General features: G+C 44.1%; 1 protein-coding gene across 2 annotated transcripts in view; it reads left to right on the top strand.

Moving 5' to 3' along the window:
- LOC146822941 (putative thiopurine S-methyltransferase) overlaps window positions 1-19348 on the top strand; it is a 232630-nt gene that overhangs the window by 63273 nt on the left and 150009 nt on the right. For both annotated transcript variants that reach the window (XR_014962097.1, XM_085607094.1), the window contains exon 2: window positions 13483-13618. Coding sequence is in view for 1 of the 2 variants with exons in the window: in XM_085607094.1 (XP_085463220.1) it covers window positions 13488-13618 (131 nt within the window). In the remaining variant the exon portion in view is untranslated. The remainder of the gene's footprint in view (window positions 1-13482; window positions 13619-19348) is intronic.

Below are 19348 nucleotides of genomic sequence, written 5' to 3'. Positions count from 1 at the left end.
AATATGCGAAATAACAAAGCAGACTAAACTTCAACGATTCAGAAGAAATGCAAAAAACGGTTGGAAATTTAGCATAGGATTTTAAAAAAAGCATTGGAGAACCCATCAAGTCGAGTCTTAGCAGGCGCGCATTTCTTTTCTCCTCAGACAAATGAGATATACAGAAAAAAAATTCATTGTTTAAAAATAAAGGCAAAGTACAAGACCTCAAGCACACCACACCTGAGCACTGAAGAATGTTCCTTTTAGGCCTCTGTGCAAAAGTGATCAAGCAAAATGCAACCACAGTGCAAGACAGGCGTTGTTACATGTTGGGGTGTGCAGAAGCAAAATGTGAATGACTGTTTAACAGGCCGATGGATGAAGTAAGTTGACCAAAAGCCCATGCATATATATTTGTATATGTATTAGGTCTTTTTTCTGGAAAGCAGGAGGCCGGAAGGACAAATAAAGTTGTCAATAGGCAAAACTTAAAAAGAGTGTCGTGAAAAGGTTTTGAAAAGTTGCCATAAAAGTAGAGAGTTGCATCTCTGGGTAAATAGAATTCCTAGGTTGTTGTGCAGCATAAGAAGCAAGGTCTGAGAAGAAAATGTAGGTACATGGGTTTGGGGGATATCGTAGTGAGGAAGTCCCCGGAAACTACCAACTAGACTCATAGGGAATTAAAAAAATTAAGTGAGATAGGTATTTTGTAAATGCTACAGAACACCATCAAAAAGCCACAGACATTGCCGGATGACAACCCGCCCCCCCTTTCACTTAAAAAGAAAGTCAGCAAAGTAAGGTTTTTGTTTTCTGCGCCTCAGAAATGAGAAGGGCCGCAGAGTTACACTAACTTTAAAGAAGATGAAGTTGCGGCCACTAAACCAGAAAGCAGGGCATTACTACAATGTAGCCTGGAAATAGCCAGATGTATAACTGTCTGGCCAAATCAGAAGCTGGAAGAAACTGCATAATCTTTTCCAGAAGATGAAGCTCAAACATGCAACAAGACACTCATTTACCAAGGCGTATCAACAGAAAAGAAAAAATTCCCCACTTACATTTCACCGTGTTGACTCCATTTATCGACCGATCTTATGCACCATAACACTCTTGTCAGAAGAAGAAATATGATGTGAGCAGACTGCATGAGGCGAACGACGATTACGGAGTGGCTGACGGTAGGATCTTTACATTTACTTTCCGACGAGGGAACAAACCTGTTCTTTCAACGCGACTGTCTGGGGGAAGCTTTTGTGGGTTAATTTGACGGAATTCACTTTTTTTAAAAAGCACACATTCCTACTGCGCACACTCATCATTGAAACGCAGTTTCCATTTCACGGCGCCTCATTGGCAGACATCTTATGTAAGAGCATTTTCACTGCGCATGCTCGGAGGCTGTGTTAACGTAACTGATTCTTACTGGAACGCATAGAAGGAATACAACGCAGCCGCATATGTGTTTCTCACTATTATTTATACGTACGGCAATTTATTGGAGGCCATTTGCACGTATTAATTCACTGACGTGCACAGCTTCATCTCTTTGAAAGATCAATCGCACGTATTCATTCGCTGACGTGCACAGCTTCAGCTGTTTGAAAGATTAATTTCACGCGCATTTCAGTGAAAGGACATCTTCTGTATCAAAAGTTCATTGGCTGTTAGAGGTAGTGTTTATGCGTGCAGCCTGTTCCTCAGTGAAGCTTACAGCTTGTGGAACAACTTACGTGCAAAGCCTTCTACTCCAGTACTCGCTGATGCACACAGCTCCAAGTTTAGTAGTACTACACAAATAATAAAACAGTTTATGTACACACATTCTTCCCCTGTACTCGCTGATGCACACAGTTTTTTTTACAGTACAATATTTCTTACACACAGGTTTATATATATATAAAAAAAAGGGAAAACAGGTGCACAGCCTTCTGTCTTACTACTCATTGATGTGCACAGCTAGTTTTAGTACAGTTTCATTTAAACACATATAATCATATGATAATCCTTGTGTATTATCTTATATACTTTATATTTTGTTATTTCTTCTTTGCATCTCGAATTCATTTTTTTTATTTACAGGATGCAGAATGTTACGTCACCTCCCTTTTTCCTGTCTTCACCAGGTGATCCTCCTCTTCCTTGGTTGAAATGGAAAAAGGTTTTCTGTCATTATGCTCGGGTATGTGGGACTTCTTTAAGTGCGGAGAGGAAAAACTTCTCTTCTGATGCACTGTTTGGGCTCTAAAGGCCAATAAGTATTTGAACATCTTCCTGAGCTCTCTGACAGTGACTCTGCTTCACTCAATGAGGATGAGATTTGTATAAAGAAACTGGATCTACACTTTCTACTAAAAATAAGTACTGTTCTTGAACGTTATCACTTTGTAAGGCGAATGCAGAGGGAAGAAGAATCTGTCCAACAATATATAACAATTTTACGCAAGTTGGCTTCAACTTGTAATTTTGGGGCCACTCTGGAAGAACGATTGAGGGATCAATTCATGTTGGGTTGTGTCCAAGAACAGACTAGAGATGCTTAATGGCAAAAAGACAATCCTAATCTTCAAGAGGTTATAACAATAGCTAAGAGTCATGAACATTCAAAAGCGTGTGTTGATGTCATAAAGAAAGATTCTTCTAGTGAAAAGAAAGAGAGTTTGGAGGTGAAGGTGGTCGTGGATAAGTCAACGGACAAAGTTGTTAGGCCCAAAAACAGTTCAAATAAAAAAATTACGACTCAGAAAGCTTTTCCAGGAAAATGTTTTAGGTGTGGTGACTCTGGTCACTTGGCTAATTTCAAAGATTGTCCAGAATGGAAAACTATATGTAAGTTTTGCAAAAAGAGGGGTCACGCTTCCAAGAAATCGTGGTTTCGCAATTTTTAGGGGGTTCTTCTGATGGTCCATATGAAGTTGTACTAGTCAATGATGCACCTGTTAACATGCTGTTTGACTCCGGTGCAAAAATTACATTGGTACCAAAGACTTTCTATGAAAAAAATTTGCTAAGCAAAGTAACCCTTACTAAACCTGACATCAGACCCAAAGGGTATGGTGGTGTTACGATAGATTTGTTAAATTATTTTTGGGGAACCATTGATTTCAAAGGAAGAATCATTCCTGGAAAGATTTATGTTTCCATGAAGGGTGATTCGCTTATTAGCTGGTTTCACCAAAGAGATCTTCATATCTATCTTGATCCCAATGAAAAGCCATCTGTTTGTTTGAAAGAGTTACCTCCTGTGAAAGTGGTTGATGATTCAACTCAAGATTGGATCAAAGCCTTCCCCGATGTTTTTAGAAGTGAGTTAAGGTATGTCCATCGCATTCTTATAAAGAAAAATGTTATACCGAAAGTTGCAAAAGTTAGAAATGTACCTCTCCTAGTAAGGGAAAGTATGAAAAGTGAACTTGATAAACTTTTGAAGAAAGGAATTATTCAGGAAGTTGAAGCTAGTGAGTGGGTCTCTCCGGAGGTGATGGCTCGAAAAGCCAATGGGGAGGCCCGACTCTGTGTTGACTTGAGAGAACTCAACAGGGCGGTGATTGTGGATCACTACCCTATGCCCAACATTGCTGAGATGTTGTGCTCTCTTGAGGGAGCGAAGCATTTTTCTTCGTTCGATTTAACCTTGGCTTACCACCAGGTTAAACTTCACTCTTCTTCAGAAGATCTCACAACTTTTGTAACTCCCTTCGGGACTTTTAAGTATTTAAGGATGCCATTCGGCCTAATTTCAGCAGCCTCTGTATTCCAAAGAGTAATGGAGTACTAGGAGGTCTTGAAGGGGTGAAGGTGTATCAAGATGATGTCCTCATTTTTGGGGCAGATCTTGGTCAGCATAACATGAGGTTGAGGTCTGTTCTAAAATTATTACAAGATGCGGGTCTTACACTTCGTTTTGATAAATGCAAGTTTAATGTTACAGAAATAGAGTACCTTGGTCATTTGGTTTCTGCAGCAGGCATTAGACCAAAAGCGGCCCTGGTCAACTCTATTCTTGATTTACGTTCACCCTCGACTAAAGAGGAATTAGTCAAATTCCTTGGTATGGCAGAATTTTATCACAAATTTGTACACAACTTTGCTGGCAAGGCACAATCCTTGAGGTATCTCTTGAAGAAAGGGTGTAAATTTGTGTGGTCAAACAGGTGTGAGGAGGAATTTGTTAACATAAAAAGGGATCTCAAGAATGCCCCGTGTCTCAGTAGCTTTGATCCTGCAAGAACTTCCTACCTTATGACTGATGCGAGTTCTACGGGCCTAGGTGCTGTTTTATTACAAAAGATTGATGGAGAAGAGAGAACGGTTTTGTTTATCTCCAGGCCTTTGAGAGCTGCTGAAAATGATTATTCAGTTGTTGAAAAAGAGGCCCTTGGTGTGTTTTTGTCTATACGCAGGTTAAGAAAATTTCTGTGGGGTAAGGAGTTCAAAGTTTCAGCTGATCACAAACCTCTAAAGGAGGTTTTCACAAAGAAGGGTATTGTTGTTGTAGTAACTTTATTCGATATATAAAATATCATAAAAGTATAAAACATTGTAAAACAGTAGTAGATAAAAAAGCCCATTACAACAAGTGCCCCATATATACAAGATAAAAAGTTAACATAATTAAAACAACATAATTCATTACCCGAAGAACGACATGGGAAGATATTTAATAATAAAAAATACCATAAGGGGAAGGATAGGGCAACATCTTTGCTTGAGGGTTAGGAGCTAAGGGAGAGGTGTGAAAGGTGAGATATTACTCGAAAGTTGATGCTTCTCAAGGAGCCTCTGTCTAATCCTCCAAGCCCTGCCCAAAAATTTAGCAGTCCCACAAATGACACTGGGCACTGATGTCTCATACGTTAAAATACGCAAAGCCACCAAGTGCGACTTGCAACCCAGATTGGCACATATAGGTTTCAGTCATCTGGACCTAGGATGTTTATAGGCCTGGCAAGCAAACAAAAAGTGACCAGTAGATTCCTTGGTGGAAGCGCAACCTGGGCAGCCTTTTGCAACCTCTAACCCAACTCTCCACCCTCCTTGAAACTCAAATAGTGGAAGTGTGCCGTATCTTAGTTTGAGATAAAGTGCCCTATCATAGGGGGATTCAATGAGATCTCCAATCTGGGGACAGGTTTTACACCTACGAATTTTTCAGTAAGGGGACCTTGCTGCGACCTCAAAGTAGCAGTAGTAACCCAATCCCAATAGATTTTTTTCATAATGGGTTTAGGAGGTGGCTGCTGGCTCTCCCAAAACTCTCCCAAACCCAGCTCTTGCACAAGTTGTTTTAATTTAAATAGCCATGGGATCTTATGACATGCTCCGAGATGTAGTATGTCATTCAGGGCCGCGGCATACTGGCTTAAATCCGGAGACCTTCTGAGCCTAACCCAGTACAGTAAAGGGCGCAGCCTAGCAATATCATTTATGGAATGTCTACCAAGGTCGCTACGAAGAGGAACTAATGGGGTAGATTGAGGGAGTGAAAGAATGTTTCTAAAGAACGAATTCTCCGATTTTATCAACTCTACTAGATTTTCGAATGCCCATAGTTCCGCCCCGTATAAGGAGGCAGAAAGCGCCTTCCCCTGGTAGACCATAACTGCTGCAGCTATTGGTCGACTAAGTGATAGTCTCTGATGCCTCACGATAGCACCTGCGGCCCGTTTATGATGCAGGAGCATATTGGAAAGGTGAGGAGCCCAATTCAATTTGCTATTGACCCTCACCCCAAGATAATCGAAGGCAGTTACAAGCTCCAAATGGCAATTGTCCACACTGATGTTGTTCCTAAACCTTTTAGAGGGGGACATGGCCATGAGCTTGGTCTTTGATGTATTAATCTTAAGGCCCCTGGAAATACAGAACTCGGTGAAGCGAGACAGGAGTTTTTGGAGACCCATAGGGCTCTTGGAGATTAGCAGTGTATCGTCAGCGAAAAGCAGAGAGGGTGATCTTTCCCCGCTCAGGGTTGGGGCATCGGCCCCGTCATCCCTCAAAAAGTCTGCCACCCCATTTATAAAGAGGGAGAACAGGGTCGGTGCTAGAACACAACCCTGGTGGACACCTCTCCTTACTGCTATTCTCCCTGTCAGCTGGCCCTGGTGTCCCCACCTAACCTTTGCAAAATTTCCATCATGAAGTCGCTTGAGGAGATCCAGAATAAGTGGGGGAATACCTAGATCGGCCAAAACTTGCCACAACTTGGACCGAGGTACCAAGTCAAAGGCTGTTTTGAGATCGATAAATGCCAGATATAGGCTACCCTTCTCAATAATAACAGACTTCCAGTATAGTGTACAAAATCTAAAAACCTGGTCGATGGTTCCAACACCCTGCCTAAAACCCGCCTGGAAGTGTGACAGGATGCCGTCCTCATCAATCCAGGCTTTGATCCTGGTTAGAAGGACCATGCCTACCACTTTTTGGATCACATCAATTAAGCTAATTGGTCTGTAGTTGGCAGGGTCCTCTCTATCCCCTTTTTTAAAGATGGCCACCACCTCAGCCCCTTTCCAAGAGTCTGGCACTGGATGCCCCCTTGCTATATTATTCAGAGTACGGTGAATAAACTCAGCCCAGAGTTCTCTATCGTAAAGTAGAAGATCGCCAGGTAGGCCGTCCGGTCCGGCCGCCTTGCCAGGCGCTATCATATTTATGGCTGAGTGAATTTCACTAACACCGAACTGGTCCCCCTCCCCTAAGGGGACTATAGACTCGGGTACAAGGTCCATCGTCTCTAGAGGGCACTCTTCTCCAGAGGAGTATAGACCAGAGAAATGGTCGAACCACTGCTGCTCAGTTATATGGTTTGGAATAGGGTCTGCCCCCCCTCTTGAACTAATGTTAATAAGGTCCCAGAACCGAGTGGAGTCTTTTAATCGTGCAGCACACTTCAAATCCTGCCAATGGGCTTCATCCCATGCATGCTTGGCTTTTTTAATTGAGCTATAATATAATTTCCGGGCATGAGTAATAAAATGCTGATCCCTTTCTTTAAGAGCCCTGGCTAGGTCCTGTCTCCTTTCTCTGCAGTCACTCGTAAACCATAAGTTTTCTGTGAGCGGTCGAGATGACTTGCGGTCCCCTTTAGTATTAACTTAAAAAAACTTCCCCACCTTAGTAATGGTCTCCATGTAGATCTCATTTGGAGTCTTCATGGACGGAACATTGGAGCCACTATCCGGATCTAGCTCCATTAGTTTTATACTTTCTTTCACAATTTTTGGGATTTTACCTAGATCCAGCTCTCGTTTAGCAACTGTGGGCCATTTTAACCGTCTGTTACAGTTAGACGGAACAACCTCTCTAGACCAGAGTGGCTGGACACTGGTAGGCTCAGTAGGTATGATGAGCAACTCGCGGTTGAGTTGCATGGTTAGCGGGTTGTGGTCGCTCTCATATCTAGAGATGACTTCCATGTCAATGAGATCCGGCCACAACTCGACATCCAGCAAGATGTAGTCAATGCGCGATGGGGCTTTAGTTCTAATAAATGTGGGCGTTCCCCTTATGTCTGAACATGTTCTACCATTAGTGGCCCTAAGATTGCATTCCATGGCCAAGGCATTGAGCTGCACAGCCCTTTTGGACCACTTTTTAAGTGGTGGAAGGCTGAGCAGGGGAATACCTCGCCTTGAGTCATCCTCGTCCGTGCCCAGGATGTTGTCGTCACTGAGGGGCTCAAAGGTACAGTTGAAATCACCAGCGACCACGACACCCAAGGCTGTGCAAATGGCTGAGAGTTCAGATTCGAGAGTTAGAAACGTAGGACATGCCTGTGCACCTGACGATCCCTGGGCGTAAATATTAAAAATTTCTAAGCCGGGATGAGATACTGACCCAGCAATAGATAGATGTAAAATGTCTTGTGACACACTTGGAATTTGCTTAACTAACCAGTTCAAGTCGATACTAACCCAAATTAAAAGGCCCCCCGATGGACGTCCTCTAATTGAGCTAACCGCTGGAACAAAATAGGAGGTAAACCCAGATTTATGGACAACATCCAAGCTCCAAGTTTCCTGGAAAAGGATAATATCAAAAGTATTAATAAACTCGTTCCATACAGGATCGACGAGGTTTCGCTTTAGACCGGCGATATTCCAGGATAAAAACCGGATAGTGCTCGGGGGGTGCAACAAGGGTGGAGAGACCGCAGATGCAGGAAACCCTCCATCTGAGCCGCCCCTGGAAGCTACACCACATGTCACAAGATCTATAGAACCAGCTCCTATAAGATCTAAGGAGGGGCGAGAGTCATGCCTCTTCCCTCCAAGAAGGGGCTAACAAGAGTTGACATAGTAGAGGATGGGCAAGGATTAGTAAGTCAGTCCACCTGTCTAAGGCCGGAATCGTCATATTCGCTGGAATTTGACCAGACCGGAGTTCTGCGAATTTGAATGTGGGAATGTGCGGGAGGTGATGCCCTGTATTCTAGCTTAATTAGATTTTCCGCCAAGACTAGGTTTGTGAGCTCGATCTCCACACAGTCCAGTGAGGAGTCCACCCTGAACAGGCGACACACTCTCACTATGTCCTCTCTAATAATAGACCTACAGCCTCTTATATGCCTCAACCAATGGATGACTTTATTGTGCAATGACTCACTTCCTTCGAAACCCCCTCGACTAGTAGATTTCGGAACATGAGTCATAAAAACAGAAGGCCTGGAAGAGGACTGGTAGGGCCTGGGGGTATCAGCCGTAGAGCAAGAAAAAAGGCCATAGTCAGCCGTATTCTGGGGGGGAATAGCGTGAATACTAGGCCTAATCTGGGAATGTATATTCAGCGACCTGTTAAAAGCCAAGTTTCGCGTCACCTCGGCAAAGGACCTAGGGGCAGGGGCAGATCTAATGTTACCCTCCCCTGGTGCCCTACCTTGAGACAAACCCAGTGAACCCTGTAACTGGGAGGGAATAGGAAGGGCCCGATCACTCAACTTAAGGGCCGGAGAAAGCCCCTGAGAGGGTGGTAAAGGAGGAAAGACCTGAGGCATGCCTTGCCCGGAGGCAAGTGAGTCCACCCTTCTGCTAAGGGCTGCAACCAGGTCTTCCAGCTTGTTAATCCTAGCCTGAAGATCTTCAAAAGAACCAGCTAATGGCCCATCAGGGCTGGAAGATGTTACAGGCGCCCTTTCAGTAAATAAACTGGGCTTGTCGGGGTTGGGATCTAATACGGCAAATCTATTGGAGCAAGAAATCGGGGTGGGTGGAGACTCACAAGAACGTATATCTGATACAGAGGCGTGCTCAATTAATATAGTCTGTTCTACAGTAGCTGGTAAAGCAAGAGTGGAATTCTGTGCGGCTGAGACTTGAGCAGGCATAGTAATGTTTTTGTGAGAATTAGCAAACATGGGGGGAATCACTTTCGCTCTATTCTGTGGTACGGGTTTGTGAATATTTCTCCCCCCTTTGGTTGTTATATCAGTATTTCCACCCCCAAGCGACTCCTCACAATCATTTACGATCTCCTCTATTCGGGATAAAACACAATTCATAGCGGCATGAGAGTTTTTTTTTGCTTTTTTGTCCCTTTTAGAACCACCCGCTAACTCTCCCTCAGTACATTTTCTCTTGCCCATGGTAACAATGATAGGGGCAGCAGGTAAATGTCAATATAATCGGTAGGTCCTGCAAGCGATGAAGATGGGAACAACTCAAGACACAGTACCTTGTAATAGTCGCTACTTGGTAGACGGAGGAAGTCTTAGGGGGGTAGCCCTGCCCGGCCTCCTCTGACCACAAACGGCCCGCCCTTTGCCTGGGCTTAGCCCGGCGCTGCCTGCGCGCTATCCCGCGACGCGGGAGGTGTGTTCGGTTTTAAAGCGCCTCCGGGCGCGTGAGCAGCGTCGCCTGGTTCCGCCCTCCGAGGCTGGGGAGTCTGGGAAATGCAGTTCCCTCCGCACGGCGGCCGCGTTATTCAGCAGAGCGGCGGCGGGAGGGAGAGAGACCAGGAACACACAGGGCGCCCACGAAGAAGAACAGGTAGATTACGGAGACCCCCAGTTTGTCCACTGCATCAGTTTAGCATCAGTTTGGGTATTGACTTTGTTTCACATCGTATTCGCAAATGGGTAGTGGCACTTCAAAAATTTGAATTTGAGGTGTCGTACTTACCTGGTGCAAATAATGTTATTGCTGATTACCTTTCAAGACTTGGTTCTGTTAAAAATGAAGAAATTGATGATGTAGATGATGTAGAATGGTTTGGAGGAGAATACATTGAAGAAGAAGTAAATGTTTGTTTAATCACTGAGGGGATAAATCTGAAGGTGAATGGAAACAGTGTCTTATGGGTGATGATGTTTTGCAAACGGTCATTGTCATGGTGAAAAATGGTTGGTGAGTGAGAAGAAAGATTGTAATGAAGTCCTCAGAGGCTTTTGGAATGTAAAAGAAGATTTAGCTGTAGTGGATGAACTACTTTTGCGTGGGAGTAAACTGGTTCCTCCTTTCACCTTGAGAAATAAGCTGGTTAGTAATGCTCATGCTTCACATATGGGCATTGCCAAAACAAAGGAAAGGATTAGAGAAGCTTGCTGGTGGCCTGCCATGGATGTTTTTGTGGAAGGAATTGTTCGTGACTATGTTGAATGTGCAAATTGCGACAAATTACTCAAATGCAGATCTCAACCCATGATTGTCAGAGAGCAAGCGAGTAGTCCATGATCTGACATCTCGATAGATATTTTGGGGCCAGTAAGGTTCAGTTCTCAAGATAGATACATCATTGTCTGTATGGATTTGTATTCTCGGTGGCCTGTGATAAAGGTGGTCAATTCAGTGGAGGCTGTTGTCGTGATTGAATTTTTAGATGAGATTTTTGAGAGTGAAGGTTTCCCGCAAACTCTCTTGTCAGACAATGGCGTACAATTTACTTCGAAAGCGATGCAAGATTTTCTTTCTTTGAGAGGAATTAAACACAAGGGGGCTTCTTTTTACCATCCTCAATGTAATGGTGTTGTGGAAAGGTTTATCAAGGTCTTGAAGGAGTCTATGCAACAAGCAAGATCATGTGATAAAGATTGGGAGGTGGCATTAAGGAAGAAGGTCAGGGAGTATAGATTCACTCCCCATTCATCGACTGGCGTGGCTCCCTTTTGTTTATTTAGAGGTAGAATTCCAAGTACTAAAACTGTTCCTTTGTGGGTGTGTGACAAGAGGTCCTTAGTGTGTGATGATGTAGGGAGTATGGATGGATGGAGGGAGAAGGAAAAAAATATAATGGATGAACGGAAGGTTCGGTATGATGAAAGGAAGGCTGTGAAGAGTACTGTTGTCGGTGTTGGAGATTGGGTCAAGATTAAGTCTCTAAGGAAAACAGGGCGTATTTCCAAGTTTAGTAAGCCTTTGCGTGTCATCAAAGTGTTTAAGAATGCCATTAAAACATGTGATTACAAGATTTGGAACCTAAGCAGGGTTGCTAAATTTCGTCCTGTGCCATCCATTGATGGAACTAGTGGGCCTCCCACACAAGAGGTGGTCCCGGAGTCTTGCGCTGAAGAAAGGGCATCCAGACCACTTCGTGTGAGGCGAGCTCCCCTACGGTTACAAGATTATGCTACATGATGGTTTCTATCCTCTTCCATATTTAGAACAATTCTTTGTTTTTTTGTTATTTTTTTTGTTATATGTATAAAAAAAAGTGTTTCCTTTTAAAAGTTGTTGTTTTGTGAAGGGGGAGGTGATGTGGTGTTCTTAGCATCCCTGAGAGCATCTCTGTTAGCTCCTTGGTTCTAGAATGTTTATTGCCTAGCTGCTTAACAATGTTCAAATGAAAGCGGCAGTTATCTTCAGATTGCAGCTGGATGGGGACTCTTTGTACACCTGTACTTGAATAAACGACCTTTAATCAAACCTTCTTGTGTGAAGCAACTTCTTGAAGAAAGGTCTCACTTCTACAACAGCCTCCTTGGGAAGTGGATATCAGCAAGCGATGACACTGAAGTACAGAGTTCAGTATGTAATGGATGGGGATATCCATACTGTCATGGTCCAAGCAGCTCACTGTAGATATCAAAAGCAATGGAGACCAGGTCTGAGCACAGGGGTAAGCCACACGGCCTGGAGGTGGTACAGAACGTGGAAGATCCGAATTGGGCAAAGTGTGTTTGAACATGCAGGCCGAAAGGAAACCTTGTCAGGACCTTCTCCCCAGACAAATGTGGATCAGTAGACTAGAACAAGCATTGGCATAGCCAATAGGTCTCGCTTTTGGGACCTTATAAGTGTTTAGTTATCCAGCACAATATCCTTTGTGCAACGACATCAACTGTTGCATGGCTAAACACTTATAAGGTCCCAAAGGCGAGACCTATTGGCTATGCCAACGCTTGTTTGTTATTGTTGTCTTGGGCCTGTCGCTCCTCTAGCTTGTTGGTTGCTTTCCAGATTATTCTAAACGTCACTTTTCAGTTAGCCACTTTACTCTGACCAGTCTTGCCCAAGCCGCATAAAACAACTACAAAGTTTATTAAATTGGCAGCATTCACTTAGGGTGCATTTGTTTAAAGTTGCCTGCAGCATGGAAAAACAATTTAAAACAAATCCAATTGCATTTTGAGGTGTAGGAATGTCGTTAAGAGCACCTCGTTTATTCTTCTTTTTTTTCGTCCTACCTTTGTTTGCTTGGTGCACGAAAATGCAAGATTCATAAACATGTTTTTTCACATTTGGTGTAATTACTTTGTGAATGTAAATAACAATAAAGCATACTTGCAAACTGTGACTACATGCCTGCCTTTCACAATATTTCACAACGAAACTACGCAATTGTATTTATTTAACGAAGTGTATGGTTGTCACACAGCGGGCGATTTGTATAGGGTCACAGGAAAGTCCATAAGGTTGTCCCTGTCCTCCCCAGAAACTTTGTGTCTCCTTCGTCCCCGTGTCATGGTACCGTACAAGCGTGTTTTACAAAGCGCCCTAACACTTGATGGCTTTATCCGTTGCCAAGCATTTACACTGTAAATAACATATTCTAACTGTGAATGTTCATATGTTGTTATGTTACTTTGTGGGCCCCTAGCATACTTTGCAAGATGGTGGCAGAGCTGGTAGATTGTCTACATCGGATATACATGACAGGAATGAGTATATGTGTTTGTCCTCTTCCAGTGCACCATGGCAGGTATACACCATACAAAAACTAATGCACAACTGCTGTGCCTTGGCTGTTCCATGTCGGTAGGTGTCGATTGATTAGCATCACAACTGACAAATTCGTTGGCAATCTCAGCAGAGTAAGGTGCATTTAGTCTGAGCTTACTTTCCTTTCACCGACAAAACTGGTTCTGTCTCTCTCTTTGACCTAATTGCCGTAGGGCTGTTTAGTCAGCAGTTCTTTCGCAAAAAAAAGTTTCGGTTTACTCGTGGCATTGCTAACTTTCAGGTGTGCGCTGAACAGCAAAGCTGCTGTGTCACGCACTAGTATAGGAAAGAGAAAAACCTAAATCTCTTTTGTGTTCTAAAAAATCTTTTTTATTTTTTTAAGGCGCAATGGAGAGTTCGAGAACTCCACAGGGAGATGAAAATGCTCCGAGGCAACGAGATAAAGTTGTCGACGAGGGGGAATGGAAAAAGAAATGGGAGCAAAAAAAGACCGGTTTTCACAAGGATCAAGTACATAGGTAAGTTCCTCTGAAATTTCGTATGGGATTTAGACATGATGCCTAGGCTTGTTTATCGGCAGTTTTACTCTATAGGTTTGTTCTGTTCTCCTGAATATCTAGGCCTTTTTTGTAGCTGTTTAATCATAGCTGCCAAGGTTCCAGTTTGGCATGTGTGACATTTTCATAATTTCAGTGTAATTATGGGTGGCATTTCAACGACTATGAGTGACACTTTCTCACAAGTAAAATCAAGCAGTGAAGATAAGGGAAACATATTATATATGTACTATAGCACATATACAGGTAAGAGCTGTCAGCCAGACCGTCAATCACAGAGCGAGAATCAAATAGAGCAGCACTCGAGAGACAGTGAGTTCAGGTACCTGCAGGTCTGTGGACTGATGCTGGGTGGTAAAATATAATGTGCACTGTTTTAAATAGTTTCTTGTGCATGTATTTAGCAAGAATTACCTTTCAAATCATATTGCTAAACGACTTTAATGCAGGTTACGTTTTTCAGTGCTACAGTGCTTCATGATTGTGAATGTAAAAGCAGAAGAGCTGATAAAATATAATGCAGATCTTGATTTAAACAAATTTAAGAAACAGTCACTGTACTTGGGACCTCTATCTAGGAAAAACACCAACCTTTCCCTCGCAAAGGTCGAGGTTAGCACATCTCACTATCCTCGTCACAATATCAAGAAAGAATGATCTTACTTACCATCATCCATGTATGCATGTCAAATGCCTGCTCACGAGTCCTCTGGACACCTTTAGAAGCAGCTGATTGGTTCCGGGCTCCTATAACTTCTTTAACCAATGCTGGCTCTGCACACTCTATAATTACAGGTAGACTCTGGTCTACAGCTCAGAGCTGGCTGAAGGCAGGCTGTAGCCACCGCGGGCCGTGGCAATTCAAGTTGGCCCCCAGGCCCGCCTCCAGTCCAGTGAAAGCCGTCCAGGCCGCTGTCTCTGGTCTACACAACTGGCTGAAGGCAGGCTCAGCCAGGCTTGAGCCACCGCAGGCCGTGGCAATTAGTTGGCCCCCAGGCCTGCCTCCCGTGAAAGCCGTGTCCAGGCTGCTGTACTGTCCTGACTCCTGTGAGTCCCGGGCGGGACCATCCAGTCTTCGGCTGCCATAAACTATTGAATTCAGCAGGGGGGTGGGGTGGGGTGGGAGTAAAATAGCAGCAGCTGATAGCACATGGCGACCCAGGCCTGAGCAAGTGCTGCAAGCGTCACAGCCGGGTGCAATGATTATCTGTACTATGCTCCAGCCGTGATTATTTGTAGCGCTCAGGCCACGGTTATTTGTAGCGCTCCGGCCACGTTATTATCCTGCGCTCCCTCCCGCCATGATTATAGGCAGCCCTCCCTCCGGCCATGATAAACTTACTAGCCAGCCGACTTTTTTAGCTCTCCTAAACTCCCCGCGCTCCAGTATTATGAAGCGACGTCCTCCGCGATGACATCAGGCTGACAGTGCCGCGGGATTGGAATCACCATGATACACTGTAACAGTAGAGTGAGGCTGCCAGCAGCGTTAGCTCAGCTGAGAGCCTCAAGCCTGCTCTAGCAGCGTGCGCACGTCACGGGCAAGCCACAGACTCTGTTTTATACAGTGCTTTCTATGATAGCCGCCACACAGCATATGCGTGACAATGCATTTCAGTGCGGTAATGCAGAGTACCACACTGAAATGCGTTAGTCTAATGCGTGATGCGTGTTACTTGGTAGAACTGTTTAATGGCTTAGTAGTGGCTCATTAATTTAGCCTGTAGGTAGTTACGTTGTACAATCAATTGTCCAATCACACCTGTCAGAGAATTATTTGAGTATGTGCCCGACTCCAAAGAGAATTATGTGGAAGTGAGAAAGCTGTGTTTACTTTATTTAAGCAGTCCAACCTTCATAACGTAATTGCTTCCAAGTTATTTGTAACTTTTCTCTCCAGGAGAAAATCTTTTTTGCTAAGTGGAGAATACACTTCCTTGCAGTCGTTTGAAAAATAGGAACGGTACCCTGTTTTACATGCCACTGTTGAGCCCCTTGCTCACACCTATATACTTTCTCAATATTCTGTGATCAGAAGAAGGTAGAGTTTTTCAGGTTCGAATAGCATTGATTTGCATGATGACTACATCACAGTAGCTTGACATCATAAGATCGTCTGTATGATGATATAAAAGAAAATCTCATCATCTGTGTGTTTTTTAATGTGATAATTTCTTTGAAAATTACAAAACGCATGCTGTATTGTACTGTCTTTGTGACTGTCCTAGCTAACATTCTCTACTTGACTTGTATTGTAACCACACTCTTTATTGAACAGTATTTCCTTGTTTTGTGATTGCACTCTTTATTGTGCAATCTCTTAGTCTTTCTTAGAGAAAAGTATGTACATAGCATGTGTAGTCAATGATACAAATTCTTTGAATTCTCCAACCATTTAGTGTCTGGTGTGGACATTTGGAAGTTGTTTTTAGATCACACCAGACGCGCAACGCCCATTGGGCTCAAAAGGCTTCAACCGAGCTTTCCCCCTCCAGCCCCCCGCCCCCGTTGTGTGTGTCAGCCCGGGCTGAGACAGCTTCCCGGGCTGGTGATCCGTTTTATTACAGCCGCACCCGGGTACTTCATAGGTCTTTAAAAGACCATTTACTTGTTAAGGAGGCTTTGTTGTTTTTTACCCCTTCTTAGAGCCCCTACATCTACACTCTGCATATTGCTGGAAGAGTCAGCTCCGCCCCCCTGAAATTTTCAGTAGCAGACCCCTCCCCCCCCGACCCCCCTGAAATTTGGCTCTAGTTGCACCTCTGGATCACACCTACTGGACAGTGCAAGCTCTCTGTTTGCAAAGGACCCATTGTGAACGTGTAGTGAGTGGGCTTACATCATGGTTCATTGCTTACAATTGGTTGGCTTTGTTGTTACTCTCATTTGCTTATGTAACACTCATTTGCTTACTTCGTATTCAATGGCTTGCCTTCAACGTCTTCTGTTTGTCCCTTCCTCTTTGCTAAACTTTTGAATGGCTGACTTGTACCTTTTCACTGCCCCTTTATTGGGAACTTCTTTTTTCTTTTTGATTAAGCACTCTGAGTGTGTGTGTTTTCCCACTATATCCCTTGCATGCTTCTTCCCCTCCAAATAACAGCTCCAACTACTCTTCCCCCACCCAGCACTCTGAGCTTCTCTCTCTTGTGTGATTCCCCCTCCCCCCAACTCCCATGCGCTCTGATTAGTTCTAGCCATGGTGTACCTCTCCCCTCGTCCCCCGTGTTGCTCTCTCACTCATTTGCTACTTTTCTTCCCCCGACCACCACACCTGTTGAAACTTGAAACATATAAAATCAAATGTAGATGAAGTGTATTTCTTTTTTCTTCTTTTAAAAAAAAATGTATTTATTGGTATTTCAAAATAAGTACAGTGTACATTTTATGCAACAACAAACAAACTTGGTTCCTTAGTGCCAAATATATGACATTTCAAATCCCATACATCAATCTTGAGTCATCATTTATCTGACATAGCAATGTGTCCGGTAGGCTCAGAAACAGTGTTCATGTAGCAGTAAACATATAGAGGTTGTGGTGTCTACATATGACACCAGTCTCCAGAATTTATCTTACAGTGTCCATCTTATACACATATCAAATCTCCATACACTATTAATTACACGTCCCCCGTTTGAACAGCATTTACCACAGCATCTTCAGTTCTACTCGTCCTCCCCTGAGCCCAGGTAATAAATGGTTCCCATATCGCTCGGGGTCTAGAAGTGGGTGGCATCAATTCCCAGAAATTATTTAATTGAACATGACTGTAAGTAACCTCTCTTATCCACTCCGTGGTCATAGGCTTCCTCTTTCTCCCCAAATGGACTGCGATTTGGCGTTTGGCGAACAGTAGCAATAGTACATGTAATTTACTTTTTTTTACATGTGTGTCTTTGACATATCCTAACAATCCCAATAGTGGGGATGGGGATAAGGACATATCCAGGATCTGATTTATAGATGTAAGAATGTTGGACCAATAGTCAGCTAGTGCAGAGCACTCCCATGCCATGTGTAGGAAACATGCAGGGGTCATCCCACACCGCCAGCAGCATTCGTCATCTCTAAGCCCCATTCGATGTAAACTAATGGGTGTTCTGTAATATCTATGGAGAAATTTGAAATGAACTAAGCAAAGCTTATAGTTCGGGGATAACTCAGTCAGCTGAGTGCAACAGTATGTCCACTGACCTTCAGTCAGGGGAGGCGATAGCTCAGCGTTCCACTTCAGCCAATTACTAGGTTTCGTCACAGGGGCATTGGTTTGCATCTGCGTGTAAAGTCTGGTCATAAGTCTATGTGGCGAGGGTGAATGGAGTAGATTCTCCAGGGCCAGTAAAGGGGGTGGTTGGGCCGGGAATTCATGGTGCGATTTGCGACAGGCGGCCCGTAGTTTATGATACCCTTTGTCCCTCCTCCGCCATCGGGGGTCTCTAAACTCATCCCCGGGGTGGAGGTTCGCAAATGTATGAAGTGACATCTTCTGCTCTTTCTTCTTGTTTATCTCATCTTTGATGTTGGATAACAGTGGATTTTGTGCTAGGGGGATTGAGGGGGCATAGAGTACCTGGGCTCCCGCCCGCCCGCCTGCGTAAACCATCCCAAGCCCATCTTGAAGTTTCAGAAGTGTCAATACCATTGGTGGGGCGACGATGTGTCTGATACACTGCCACCTGTAAGGGCACCGGTGCCACCGCATCTTTTTCATCAGCCACATGCGGCTGAAAGGGCGTCGGGTGTACCCAATAGTGCAGAAATTGCGCCTGTGCGCAGAGTGCATACAATTTCATGTCTGGAGCACCCAGGCCTCCCTGTTTGAGTGGAAGAGACAGAAGTTCCCACGATACTCGAGCTTGTCCACCTGCCCACTCCAAAGAAATTAACAGTGAGCGCAGTGTTTTAAAGAACGGTTGTGTAAGTATGATTGGCAAATTCACAAAGAGATACAGAAATCGAGGTAGCACAACCATTTTCACCAGAGCGATCTTTCCTACTAAAGATAATGGAAGCTTAGCCCATAGAACAACCCTCTCCTCCAACCAAGTAATGGCCCTACCATAGTTTAAGTTCGATATCTCATGTAGATCTCGACTTATCCAGATTCCCAGATACTTCACTTGCTCATCCTCCAATTTTAACGGGAACTCAGAAGTTACAGCCTTGGTAGTGTCTGTGAGGGGGAATATTACCGATTTGGCCTAGTTTATAGATATGCCAGCCAACCCACCAAACTTGACGAACTCTCTTAATACAGTGTCTAAGTTCAGCGCGGGGTTCAGAATATACAAGGTGACATCATCTGCGTAAAGTGATATCAGGAGGCTCCTAGAACTGAACCCTATCCCCTTATCCGTGTGGTGTAGTCTAAGGCGTGCAGCTAATGGCTCCATCGCAATAGCAAACAGAGGGGACAGAGGGCACCCCTGGCGCATGCCTCGCGTGATCTGAAACACGGATCAGATAAAAGACCATTCGCTCGTATCCTAGCCACTGTTCAGTGTATAACAATCTGATCCATTTGATGAAGAGGGGGCCAAACCCCATCCGCTCCAATATCTTAAAGAGATAGGGCCATTCAAGCGAGTCAAAGGCTTTGGCTGTGTCCAAGAACACCGCCGCTGCCTGCACATCTGGTGTAAATAGTGGAGGACCGAAAAGACTGTCCTAAGGTTGTGGGAGGTAGCC

This window comes from Triturus cristatus, chromosome 5_2 (assembly GCF_964204655.1).
Source record: "Triturus cristatus chromosome 5_2, aTriCri1.1, whole genome shotgun sequence".
Taxonomy (NCBI): domain Eukaryota; kingdom Metazoa; phylum Chordata; class Amphibia; order Caudata; family Salamandridae; genus Triturus; species Triturus cristatus.
Note: the sequence above shows the minus strand (reverse complement) of the source record. Positions and strands in the feature narration are given on the sequence as shown.